This window comes from Nelumbo lutea, chromosome 1 (assembly GCF_056320005.1).
Source record: "Nelumbo lutea isolate HS-2025 chromosome 1, American lotus-T2T, whole genome shotgun sequence".
In the NCBI taxonomy this organism is placed as follows: Eukaryota; Viridiplantae; Streptophyta; class Magnoliopsida; order Proteales; family Nelumbonaceae; genus Nelumbo; species Nelumbo lutea.
The window spans coordinates 18220449-18232596 of NC_142684.1; the positions used below are offsets into that span (position 1 = coordinate 18220449).

Consider the following 12148-nt stretch of genomic DNA (forward strand, 5'->3'; position numbering starts at 1 on the left):
AGGGTATGACATTCTTACAAATGAAGCAGGTGGTGGTTGGTGTTTTGCGATGGTTCTAGGTTGTGTTGGCAATGGAGAAAGGTTGTGAGCCTTATCGTATTTAACTTTGAAAATGAATGTTGGGTTTCTAGTGATGATAGAACTTAGAAGAAAGAAAAGAGGTGGACCTCATAAATCCTAAGTTGTTAGGTGTTTAAAAAAGTAAGATGATTTTATAAATTAAAAAAAAGGTAAAATAAATTAAAAAGGGTAGTTTAGGCATTTACAAAACTTTAAATAGTTAGATGAGAATTTTTTTCATAGATAACTAACATACTATCAGAGGGGTTTTGTCTAATGACTAAAATTTAGGGGGCCTTTTTAAGAAATTAAAGTATAGTATATGAGGTATTTGTCACTTACCCCCATAATAAAAGGCGAATCTTTGTAATTTACCCAAGCCCCCATCGTGTGCTTTTGTACTTCTCCGTAATATTTATCAGATATCTTATGGTACATTTAAGTAATTTCGTCGCTGACGACTCCTATCTCGATCCCATCTCAATCTCGATATAAATCAACGAGCGTGCAACGCAAAGGCGATTGCTACCTCACATAAGGAACCCTCTTCTCGGTTCTTCGTCCTTTCTCTCTCTTTCCGGGTAGGCTAGGGTTTTTCTGTAGTTTCTTTCTAGGGTTTATTCTGTGACTACTCAGGCTCGAATCCATGGATCTTTCTGCCAAGAAGCGAAAGGCCGACGAGAACGGCACTGTTGCCGCCGATGCCGCTTTAGGTTCGAAGCTTACACTAGAGGACGCGCGGAGAATTATCGAGCCTTTCACGCAGGAGCAGCTCCTCGACATCCTACAGGACGCCGCTGTCCGCCACTTGGATGTCCTCGACGCTGTTCGAGCAATCGCAGATCGTGACCTAACCCAGCGCAAGCTATTCATCCGCGGCCTCGGCTGGGACACTACTACTGAGGGATTGCGTACTTTATTTTCAACGTATGGTGATTTAGAAGAGGCCGTAGTTATCCTCGATAAGGCCACCGGTAAGAGTAAAGGTTATGGTTTCGTCACGTTTAAGCACATCGATGGTGCTCTTCTCGCCTTGAAGGAACCAAGTAAGAAGATAGATGGTCGTATGACAGTCACCCAGCTCGCTGCTGCTGGGACCTCCGGGCCTACCGCTAACGTACCTGCCGTTGATGTCTCGTTGCGGAAGATTTATGTGGGGAACGTGCCGTTTGATATGCCGGCGGACCGACTCTTGGCGCACTTTTCGTCGTACGGGGAGATAGAGGAAGGACCATTAGGGTTTGATAAGCAGACCGGAAAGTCAAGGGGGTTCGCGTTGTTTGTGTACAAGACTGCCGAGGCTGCCAAGGCTTCACTTGTTGATCCTACCAAGACCATTGACGGGCATCAGATGGTTTGCAAATTGGCGATTGAAGGAAAGAAGGCAAAGCCTGGCCAGCCTGCTCCTGTTGGAGCCCAAGGGGTTCAGGCTCCAACTGGGGTTCCAGGTGAAGTTCCTGGAGATGGATTAGGCATGCCGCCTCCGTCTTCCATGCCTGGTTCTCTTACATCTCAGTACGGGGGTGCTCCAGCGGGCCTTTCTTCTTATGGGGGATTCTCCGGAGGCCCCCAGGGTCCGCCAGCATTAGGCCATCATCACCATCTGAACTCGCCTTTGCAGTCTTCTATCGGTGCACCAGGATTGTCGTCGGTCGGGACTCAGGTTCCATCCTCATTGGGTGGAAGCGGTGGTTATGGTGCCGGGTTGGGAGGCCCATATGGTACATCGCAGTATGGAGGGCCTGCTTCGGCTGGGTACGGTGGATTGAGTGCTGGAGGGTCGTCTTTGTATCGGTTGCCCCCAAGTTCAGTTGGGATGCCTTCCGGGGGATATCCTGAGGGCGGGCACTATGGTTTAACGTCATCTGCATACCCAGGTCAGCATCACCAACCATCCGGGACGTCTCCTGTACCCAGAGTTCCACCTGGTGGGATGTACCAGAGCATGCCTCCTTATTACTGAGGTAACCCGACTTTCCCATCTTGCTGTTTTTTATACTGTAGTTCCTGTCGCACTAGTAAGATTCTAGAAAGTAAGATTGAGCTGATCTACTTTAACCATATTTATCGTGGTATATCGGTATATTTTTATTTTGGATTCCTTGATGATGGTTTCTCTCAAGATTGGTAAAGGGCCGAGGGAGGAGGCATTAAAAGTGAATAATTGATGCATACTTGCATGCTTATTAGTAGTTACATTGTTTTAGTTTTCCAGTCCCACTTTGTTATTGTCTTCACTGGTGTCCCAGTCCCATGGGTTGGACTTAGTAAGTGTTCTAAGCAATTAGCGTCATGCTAATAATTGCTTCTATTAACGACTCTTGTGGTTGGTTCCAAAATGGAACATGTAGGATCCTTTATGGTAGTAATTTTGAAGACACTATTTTGTGCTATTAGTTACAAATTGTAGGTATATGTTCATTTTTAACTATTATTCCTCAGGTTTGATTCTTAGATAGAGAGGTTGTCTTGTATTAGTTATATCTACTTAAAAATGTACTGCTGAATGGTGTTGAAAAATTGAAATAGATACTTTCTTATTGACTCCTCTCTTTGCCAAGTTATCTGCTTGATCATTTGCAGACCCTGGGATCCATCTGAATGAGCCATTTCAGAGTGGAAGAAAGAGTTTTTTCTTTGGTGTTCTCATTTTTAAACTTAGCTTACACAAGAAGTGCTCAGTTTCATTGAAGGGTGGATTAGCTTTATTAGTAGAAAATATTATAAGAGGTGATATATACATATCCATGTAATCATAAATACATTCACATATGCGTGCATATAGATAGTTTCTTTGATTTATTTTTGTAAATTCAGTCGTGATTTTGTTAATTGATGTCGTTGATTTTCTACCAAGTCTGTTACAAAGAGTGCTGTCTTGACTCCTTGATTGATGGTTCAGTGCTGTCATGTAGGCTATATACTATGCCTTCCTTGAGTAATTCTTGCAGTTAGGGTTTACTGTCATGATACACGTATTCTTATCCCTATGAAAATTTTGTATTCATGCTACATTCCTTGTAAAATGTTCTTTTGCAAGATCCTGAGGTTCTCTGTCAGTATATGATGTTTCTATTTGTACATGATAAATCCTTCCCACTTCTGAGCTGTTTCTTGATTCATAAAGCCAGATTTTGTGCTTGTCTTTGTTATGATTTTGTCTATGGTGAATTGCTTTTAAATCTTTGTTTTGGCATTAGTGCTTCAAGTCCTTCTCTAAATTTGTGGAAGGTATTTTTAGCAAAAATGTGCTTGTGCCAAGTCGATGATAAATGTATTGTAAGCTCCTAATAATTTGTGATCCTTGCTTCAAGGCTCTCAACAAAGTCATTTTTGAAACGCCATGATTATGTTAAACTGTGAAGTGTGAACAGGATATCAATGGTCTAATGTAAAAAAATATAGTGCAGAATTGCATAGGGTTGATGTTATATTATGTAGAGTGTAGACATGATATCAAAAGGATATTACAAATTTTTAGTGTATTGCAATTCATTGGGTTCACTGACTCTTTAGCTAAGCTAGGGGTAAATAGGGAGCAGTTGTACTGGGCACAATTGTAATTTTTATACTCTAGGGATAAATCTACCCCCCTTTGGATTCTCATTGTTCATCTTTGTTTATATAGATGAAATCAGTTCATGCTTTATCATAAAAAATGAAAATTTATTAAAAATAAATATTAGGATACAATGAAGTACGAACATTGTGGCTCAAGAAAAATGGGAAAAACCAAAAAAAGTTGTGACATTCTGCCAGCCCCAACCCTATTATAAATCCCTCCCAACAAGGAAAACTATACCTAAGGATTGGAAGGATTATGTATTCTATGATTGATGTGGAGTTGCGGGGGGGGGGGGGGGGGCTTGGTCAATGGTCTTGGTTGCCTTCTCTCTATTTCTTTTGTGAGCTGGACAACTATTGTCACTTAGCAAGGTTTGCATGCTTTGGGAATCTCTACATGTTCCTAATCTTTGTACTGGGTGATGTTAGCCTTCATTAGTTGACCAATGAAATTCTTAATTTCATTGATCCTTGTTTAGTGTACCAGTTTGTTCCCCACCTTTTGTTTATGGTTATGTTTGGTTGTTTGTAAATGCTTATTTTTAAATATGAATTGTGCTACCTATGGTAAAGTGCCTTAGAGAATCTACACTTGGAAACCTTTAATTGCAACGAGTAAAATAAGTTGTCTTTTCATGAATCCATTTTTTTTGTCCAAATTCAAGTTCCAGTTCTAGTTATTGTGCTAAGTATTTCAGAAGACTAGTCATGTTTGCAGTGGTTTTAAACCTTTTTTTAGTAATTAGGCATAGGATGAATGGATATTGACAGTATAATTTCAAATTTCTTGCTTAATCACAATAATATATTTAGCACTATAGTATGCCTACACCTTTTTCTTGGAACAGTGACTATGAATAAAAGAGAAGAAACACTAAAAAATAACAATTCAACTGCATTGGCTATAAGTCTGTTGTGACTAGTTGCACTACATGTTACTTCTCTTGTCTCTCTACAACCCTCAGTAGTTGGCACTTCAGTTTTTGGGAAAGCACTTTCATCTTATTCAAGGCTGACTTGATAGTTTGTCTTTTCAACATGTATGCATACTTTTTCTGACAAAGGAAAATATAGGCACTTATTATTGTACAGAAAATAAAGGTATTTTTATGAGTGGTTTGCTAGTTTATTGTCTTGCAATATTGAATCATTTCCAATTTTATAGGGGGATTCACTGCACTAAATGAAGTCAAGTTGAATATTGAAGTGTAATATTAAAAGTAGTAATTATATAACTCATCGTTCTGGAGCAGAAAATTGGAAGATTGAAGAATTAACATATGTGTAGGAGAGTAACTAAGGTGAATTAGGAGAGCAGGAAGCATCGAACTATAAAGGAATCAAGATGGATATGGGACCAATTTGAGATAATAAGATTATTGTTTCAGTGATAAGGAAATATACAGTCTGAAGAAGAAAATTGAATAATGAAAATGTGCCTTGTATTTAGGTGTGGTTTTTGAACCATAAACTTGAAATAGTACTTGATGAGGCTAAAGGGTGGAATTAATGATGTGATGATTGATAATTCACCTCATTAAATATTGATTTTGACTGATAAAATCTGAGGTTTGCCCTCTTTGGTTGGAGTAGGATTACAGCAGGAGTTTTAAGACTTCCACTTTAACAAAATTTTTCCTCTTTCATTTATCTCCCTCAATATAGAGCTGATATTAAGTCCATCAATAAGGTTGTCTGCAAGTGAAAACCCATTTAAGATAATTGCTGATGAATATTTAAGCGTCTAAGTTTTGGAGGTATTAATTCCAGTTAAGTTTTGCATTGTGCAGAACAGAGGCCTTAATGCACCTTCTCCATTGCTTCTGTGCTGTCTATAGCTCTCCTCACTACAGTTCTGGCAATAATGGGTAATATGATATCTTTTTGCGGTATCTTTAGACCATTATTGTTTGAAACAGCCTTTCTGTGTATAGGGTAAGACTGCATACATCTGCCCCTCCACAGACCCTGCATTGTGCATTGGCGGGAGCCTTGTGCACCGGGATGCCTTTTATTAGACCATCAATGTGGTTAACTCATTGCCCATTGTAACCACCAAGGTGTTTTTGTAAACCTATTGCCTTGGTTAATCGACTTGACAAGTGGTATATAAACTACCATATAAATGTCTTGGTGGGGGTACTCAAGTAATTGTGCCGAGTGTATTAGAGCTCAAAGTGAGGGTGCTTAATCCCTGTGCTTGTCTGCGTGTTGCACTTCTTTGAACTAGGGAATTATTTAAGTCTTCTTTATTTTTTTCATGAAAACATGTTGTAATATATCATTTAGTTATATATGAATGTATTGTACTTCTATAGTTTTTTTTTTGGTAGGTAAAGTATTGTACTTTAACAACTTCTTATCATTTACATTTAGGGGGCATTCTTTTTTCGGATTTTGAGAGGGGGGAAAGTTGGTCAATGAGATTTTGGTTTACATTTACTTAGGGAAAGTTTATTTTCCTGGGTATCACTTACGGGGAAAGTTGGTCAATGAGATTTTGGTTTACATTTACTTAGGGAAAGTTTATTTTCCTGGGTATCACTTACTCGGGTAAGTGATACCCACCCCCTAGGTGAGTAAATAACTTTCTCACCTAGGGGGGAAGTTGCCAACACTTGAATGGGACAAAAATGCCTTTTTTAATAATGGATTTTTATGGCCAAAATGATCATTGCCTTATTTACATGACAAATAAAAGAACATGGGTAAATGCACTCACCCGGGTAAGTGTTTCCCAGGAAAAACTTACCCAAGTAACTGCATTTGCCTGGGTAAGTAACTTACCGGAAAGCAAACGGGGCCTTGGTTACAATCTAAAGTATGCATTATATTTACTTATCATTTCTATTGCCTGGGAAAGAACCATTATTTGGTACAATGGTAAAGTCTGAAAGCGGTTTGTTTTGTGAAAAAAATGGAGAGAGGTAAGGTCTGTTTCCCGTTTACCCCTCCCAAGACGCCAGGTTGCTTATTAGATAATGGCCCTTCATTTCTTGGTGATGCCTAATCTATGCCTAGGCATCAAATTTCCTTTCCACACAAAAATGCCTAGCTGTTGTCTAGTCACCTTAACTACAGCAAACCATCAATATGCAACCTTCTGAAACTCATAATTTAAGGCTAATAGTTTTTGGTAAATCAGAAGTAAGCTCCACAGTGTGGATGGCTCGTTCCTAGAGTCCATTACAGTGATATAGCAAAGTTCTTTCCTGATTGTTGACGATTTTTGAATCTGTTGAAGTGTTGATGGTGATTTGGATTTCCTTCAATCTATTTGATTGGCACTGATATTGTTGCATGTTGTTGTATATGCTTGCATTCATTCTTTAAGTCTATGGTCTCTTCACAATAATCTATACATCTGTATTTTGCATTTAAACATGCCTGTCTGGAATTCCTGATTTGTTTCTCAGACCGCTTCTCATACCAACCTCACAGCACTTGCAGCCGCACATCAGGAACAGCTATCATACTTGTATGTCATTCATGGGGAGATTTTCCCAATGCATGTTTGTGATGTGCTGTGAGGTTGGTGTGAGGAGCAAATCCAGATTTGCCTGCCTGTATATGAGTGAAACCTTAACTTTCATCTTTTGATTTAATAACATATACATTACAACACATTTTTTGTATTCACATTGCATATGTGCCCTAACTTGCTGTCTTTTTCACTAACTAGAGAGATACTTTGGCTGTAGTGCTATATTCTCATTATCAGAATTGATTGATTGGAAATAATGTTTTTTACCTGCTAGCTATTTTCTGTTACTGTTTATAGTCACTCCAAGTTTATCACTATATGTTAGTTTTTTGTGTTTCCACATTATATGTTAGTTTTTTGTGTTTCTTATTTCAGGCAAACTTGACATTTGCTTCATAATATACTTTCATTTTTTTATGCTAGCCTGGAATTTGTTCTGTATGTTTAATACGGAATGAACATGTTTCTTTGCCTTTTCAATTCCCTCTCTTTGGGTATTTTGCTTAAATCTGTTGTGGATGTTAAATTTGTATTAATCATGTTTTTTGTTTGTTAGCTAGGCATGTTAGATTATCAGGAAAATACTGGAGTTGGTTTTGCTTGTTCATTAGTTTCTCCCATTTATGTTAGCAAAATCTGCTATGCATGTTAGATGTGTAATGTTGGATTTCTCTGTGCTTGTTCAATAGATATTTGCCTTCTGCATTCCTTTGACATTATGCTTGCATGAAGTCTGTTCTGTATGTTAGATTGTGATTGATGGATTGAGTTGTGAATGGGTGTTTGATTCAGGTGTACGACAGCTTCTTGGGCGCAAATGCTTTAAATGGTTGTGGTGAATGCAGACAATGTAATCTCTGGTTTGATGAAATGGTTTATGTGCTTTTGTCGCCACCTCTACTTAGAGCCTCTTGGATGTGGGTTATTTTGATGGCTGTTAGTCAGCATTGATGGAACTGGACTAGTTTTTACTCAAGATATTTAATATTAGTGCTGGGGCTGTATGCCTTCTTTGGTTTGTTTGGATTTCTAATTGGTAAAATACTAACATTGTTTATTGATATCTCCTGGAAATTTTTGTTGCTTGCTCTTTGCCCTGAAATGATACATATGCATTGTTGGTGCTCTGCATTCAATATTGGTGGGTTTCTATTTGGGTGCCAAAAGATCTCTGTTGCTTATTTTATTAACCGTTAGATATTACTCTTGAAATATTATCAGGATCCTGGTAGTCGGTGATCCTTACGAGGACACTTTGTGTTTGATGCAATGGTAAATATATTCAACTAATTTGGCGCGTTATGCTACTTATTTTCTATTTCTAACTTTTTATTGTTAATTATGTTGTTGAAGTTGTTGCCGACCCCATATAGTTGGGATAAGGCTTGGATGATGATGATGATGACTGTTGAAGTTGTGTCTGCGTTGCCATCTGTGGTTCCATGCCATGGGTTTTAATCTTTCATAGTGCATCATTGCTGATATTTTTATCCGCAGTGGAGCTTGTTTATCAGAATTTGTCAGCTTGGTATTTATTTTCGTACTTTTATTTTGATATTTATTATTTATAGTTTTTCTCGTTGAAGTGTTTTTGCCTAGATGGTTCTAGTTGGGTGCATCAATAATATTCAAGGAAGGTGTTGTTTTTGGTACTGTTTGGGTAATTGCTGCAAATTCTATACTAATTTGAATTGGTGGTGTCCAAGAGGTTTGTGCAGCCAGGGATAGAAGCATATTCTTTAGAGCAGGTGTAGGAGAGAGTTCAAAATGGTTCAAATTATTTCTGGGAAATCTTCTGTACGAAGAATTTGTGATTTAGTGGTAGTGTTCTAACTATATCAACAAAAAAGAGTTTACTAGCGTAGTGTAATTTAGTTATGCCGTCGTGATTTCTCTTGTTCTGCTTCTCTTTCTCCCTTTTGCCTATATCTATCTATGTTGAGGTTTGATATTACTAAAACTAAAGAAAAGCAAATAACTAGTATTGAAGTAAAGGGGAGAGAATTAGCAGGATGGGCAGCCAGGTATAGGATGCTTTTAAAGGGAATCTGGTAAACAGGAATGGTTGTTTGTGGCATACTGGCATGTTTCTTGTTAAATTTGTTATGTTTGTTTTTTTCCTCCTTTTTTCCTTTAAATTCTTCAAATACCCAAACAATTTTTTTTTATTCTTTTGTCGTTTTTCTACATACACATGGGCTTGAAAAATTAAAATAGTTGGCTATTTTCATGGAAAGCATATTATTTCATGTGTAATGCCATCCTCGTGGAGTGGGAAATTGGGCATGTATAATAGTGTTCTCGTTAATCCGAAGTGTCTTGACGCAACCCCAATCCGACCCACCAATCCAATTGCTAGTTCTACATTGAGTGGATCAGAATTGGACTTTGAAATTATGTACTTATTAACTTTATAAAATATAAATGAATCCAAAAATGATTAAAAAAAAGACTGTTTATAATGAACTGACTTTGATATTTGTATAATAAAGTTTTCCAGTCCAGCTTGACTAGTACATTGAATATAGCAGAACATTGCTTTTATGTATAGCAGTATACCGTCGTATACGAACAAAAATAATTACATTATCTCATGCGTTTAATAATTGGATTTTGATATCGATCCTTGTAATAAAACTTGATTGTCTTGTGTCTTTGATGTCTGACGATGCTGTCATTGATGTCATGGCCCATGGGGTGTTGATTGCCGTTACAACTTGCGCCTGGTGTTGTTTAATGTTTAATGTCGTACCTATGCGTTTTTGCTACCTAATCTTGTGCTTTTAAATGCTTAATGCCCAATCTATGTTTTTATCATAAAAAAAACACCCAATCTACTTAAATACATTCCGAGAACTGAAAATGAGTGTCAGGATGTGGTTTATAGAGGTGCTTGAGCTTTGGAGATGCATCGAGAAGGGTTCGGTGGCCATGTCCTATGAGCATAAAACTAGAGAGGAGTTACCTGCTCTATCTTTAGTTGTTAGCAGTCATCATAGGTTTTGTAAATTTACCTTTCTGGAGATATATGTTGCTTTGATGGACAACACAGGGACAACAGGTTTCACTAGCGTGTTGACTTTCCTCTCCAACAAATCATTTATCATGCAAGCCCTTCGGAGGAATTGGAGTTTGGATAAAAGATTCGAAATTGAAGTTGTGGATGAGACTTTACAGTAGAGTACCACTTACCTTAAGAAGCGACTAGCGAGTGGCTAAACTTACAACAGCATTTGGGAATTGGGATCTTGCTAGTGTTATGCTCTCTTTAAACTTCTCTCTTCCTCAACGTTTGAGATCAGTCTATAGCAATGTATGTTATTAGAGCTCACGCTCCTTTAATGGTAGCAGGTCAATACCATCCATATAAACAACCTGTAGAAATGGACAACATTGGGGTTTTTTTGTATGTATCTTAAAATTCAGAAAACTTGCTGCTTTTTATTTTTTCTTGTTTATTTATGTTTGTACCATGCAAGGTTGGCAATTTTTCACCCAGCCTGCCCATTTACTTTGGTGGGTTGGAAGTGGGTTGACCACCCATTGGATCAATTTAAATGGGTTGGGTTGGATTGGGTTGTAGATAACCATTGGGTTAACCAATACAAATATTAATTTCTTAGACATTTTCTTTTAATGTTCTTCATTTGATTGAAATAATTTGTAATTAATGCATTAATTTTCTATTCATGATTGACTAAATTAGTTGTCTTGAACCAACACACCACCCAAAATGGACAAATCCAAATCAACTTGACCTGAGTTAGGACCGGCTCAACTTCGTCTAAATATGAATAGACCTGATCACCTTGGGGCTACTGGCCAGCCTGAACCTGACATAGTATGGATCGTTTGGTTTCGCTCATATATGTGCAATACAACCGAAATCCATATTGGATTGATTTATTTCTTGACCCGCTTTGGGCCAATAGGTTTGGTCCCAAACTTGTGCACAAACCTGATATGGGTTAGTCCAAGCCAATCTGCCATTGATTGAATTGGTTTGTTCTGGTTTTATTAGATTGATTCGGATCTGAATGGTTTAACCACTTTTGATGTGATTAGCTCGAAGATGATCAAATTAGATAGTTCAAGTTGGTTTGACCAGTTTGAACCTAAGTGGTTTGGTCAAACCTGAAATCTAAACAGTCAAATGGCTTTGTTGCTTCTGTAAAAATAATATGCATGTAAGGTGATTTGAAATTCACCACTTGTGTAAATAGCAACTATTATTACCACCTATGAGGAACATAAACCAATGGCTTTTATTACACTTGGTGGTTTTTGGGAGCTCGACATTCGATCTGCTCTCAATTGCTACAGCAATTGCTCATCGGGAACATTACAAGCCTCCAAACAAGCCGCACATGTGCAAACCAAGTTTTGTGGTTTCTGATAGCAAGACTACCGACCAAAGAAAGATCTGAGTGGTAAAATGCACGTGAGAATTTCTTCTAAGTTTTAACCAAGTATTTGCCAATCCCCTCACCAGAGATTGTCGATCTTAAAACGATGTTAATATGTGGTCAAGGCCGTCAGACATTTTGAAGCAGATACTGTTGCAATTTTAAGATCTTAAAATGATGTTAGTATAAATGTATGGGATAATATAACGTAAGATTTGAAATAAAAACAAAATATAATTTGCACCAAAATAATATGCACAACCATGGTTTTGCATCAATGCAAAAAAATTCACGTTGCAATGAAACACATCCTACATGAGTGCCACCTTAGCGTTTTTAGGTATAACAGTTACAACCGTTATTAATTTGAGCTATTTGTGTTTTCAATGTTTGAAAAGCGTAATACTTGTAACATTGGAAATTTGGCTATCGGGGATCCAATGGGTACCATTGCTTACAAATTAAAGATGGCATGTTGTTGAACCTGAGCTTGGCACTCGTGTAAAAACTAAAACCTGGCTAGAAAATTTGGAAAACAATGTTTTTTTTCTTTTTTTATCCAGTAGAAAATTGTTTTATTTATATTAAAAGACCTCAAAACCCAAAAATATAAAAAATCTCATTGTAGCTTGAA

The 12148-nt window shown here is 37.6% G+C and overlaps 1 protein-coding gene across 4 annotated transcripts; it reads left to right on the forward strand.

Annotated features, from left to right (window-relative positions):
- Positions 1–504: 504 nt before the first annotated feature.
- LOC148873785 (RNA-binding (RRM/RBD/RNP motifs) family protein) lies at positions 505–10745 on the forward strand. 4 transcript variants are annotated; one of them, XM_088949734.1, is made up of 2 exons: positions 505–2024; positions 7901–8171. In XM_088949734.1, exon 1 carries the CDS (start codon positions 707–709, stop codon positions 2021–2023), a length of 1317 nt encoding a protein of 438 aa, XP_088805860.1. In that variant the 5' UTR covers positions 505–706; the 3' UTR covers position 2024; positions 7901–8171. The 4 variants fall into 4 exon arrangements, with proteins under 4 accessions (XP_088805860.1, XP_088805868.1, XP_088805884.1 ...); XM_088949742.1 differs by lacking the exon at positions 7901–8171 and adding an exon at positions 9996–10745 and having other exon boundaries at positions 567–2024; XM_088949758.1 differs by lacking the exon at positions 7901–8171 and adding an exon at positions 10161–10745 and having other exon boundaries at positions 567–2024.
- The last annotated feature ends 1403 nt before the right edge of the window (positions 10746–12148 follow it).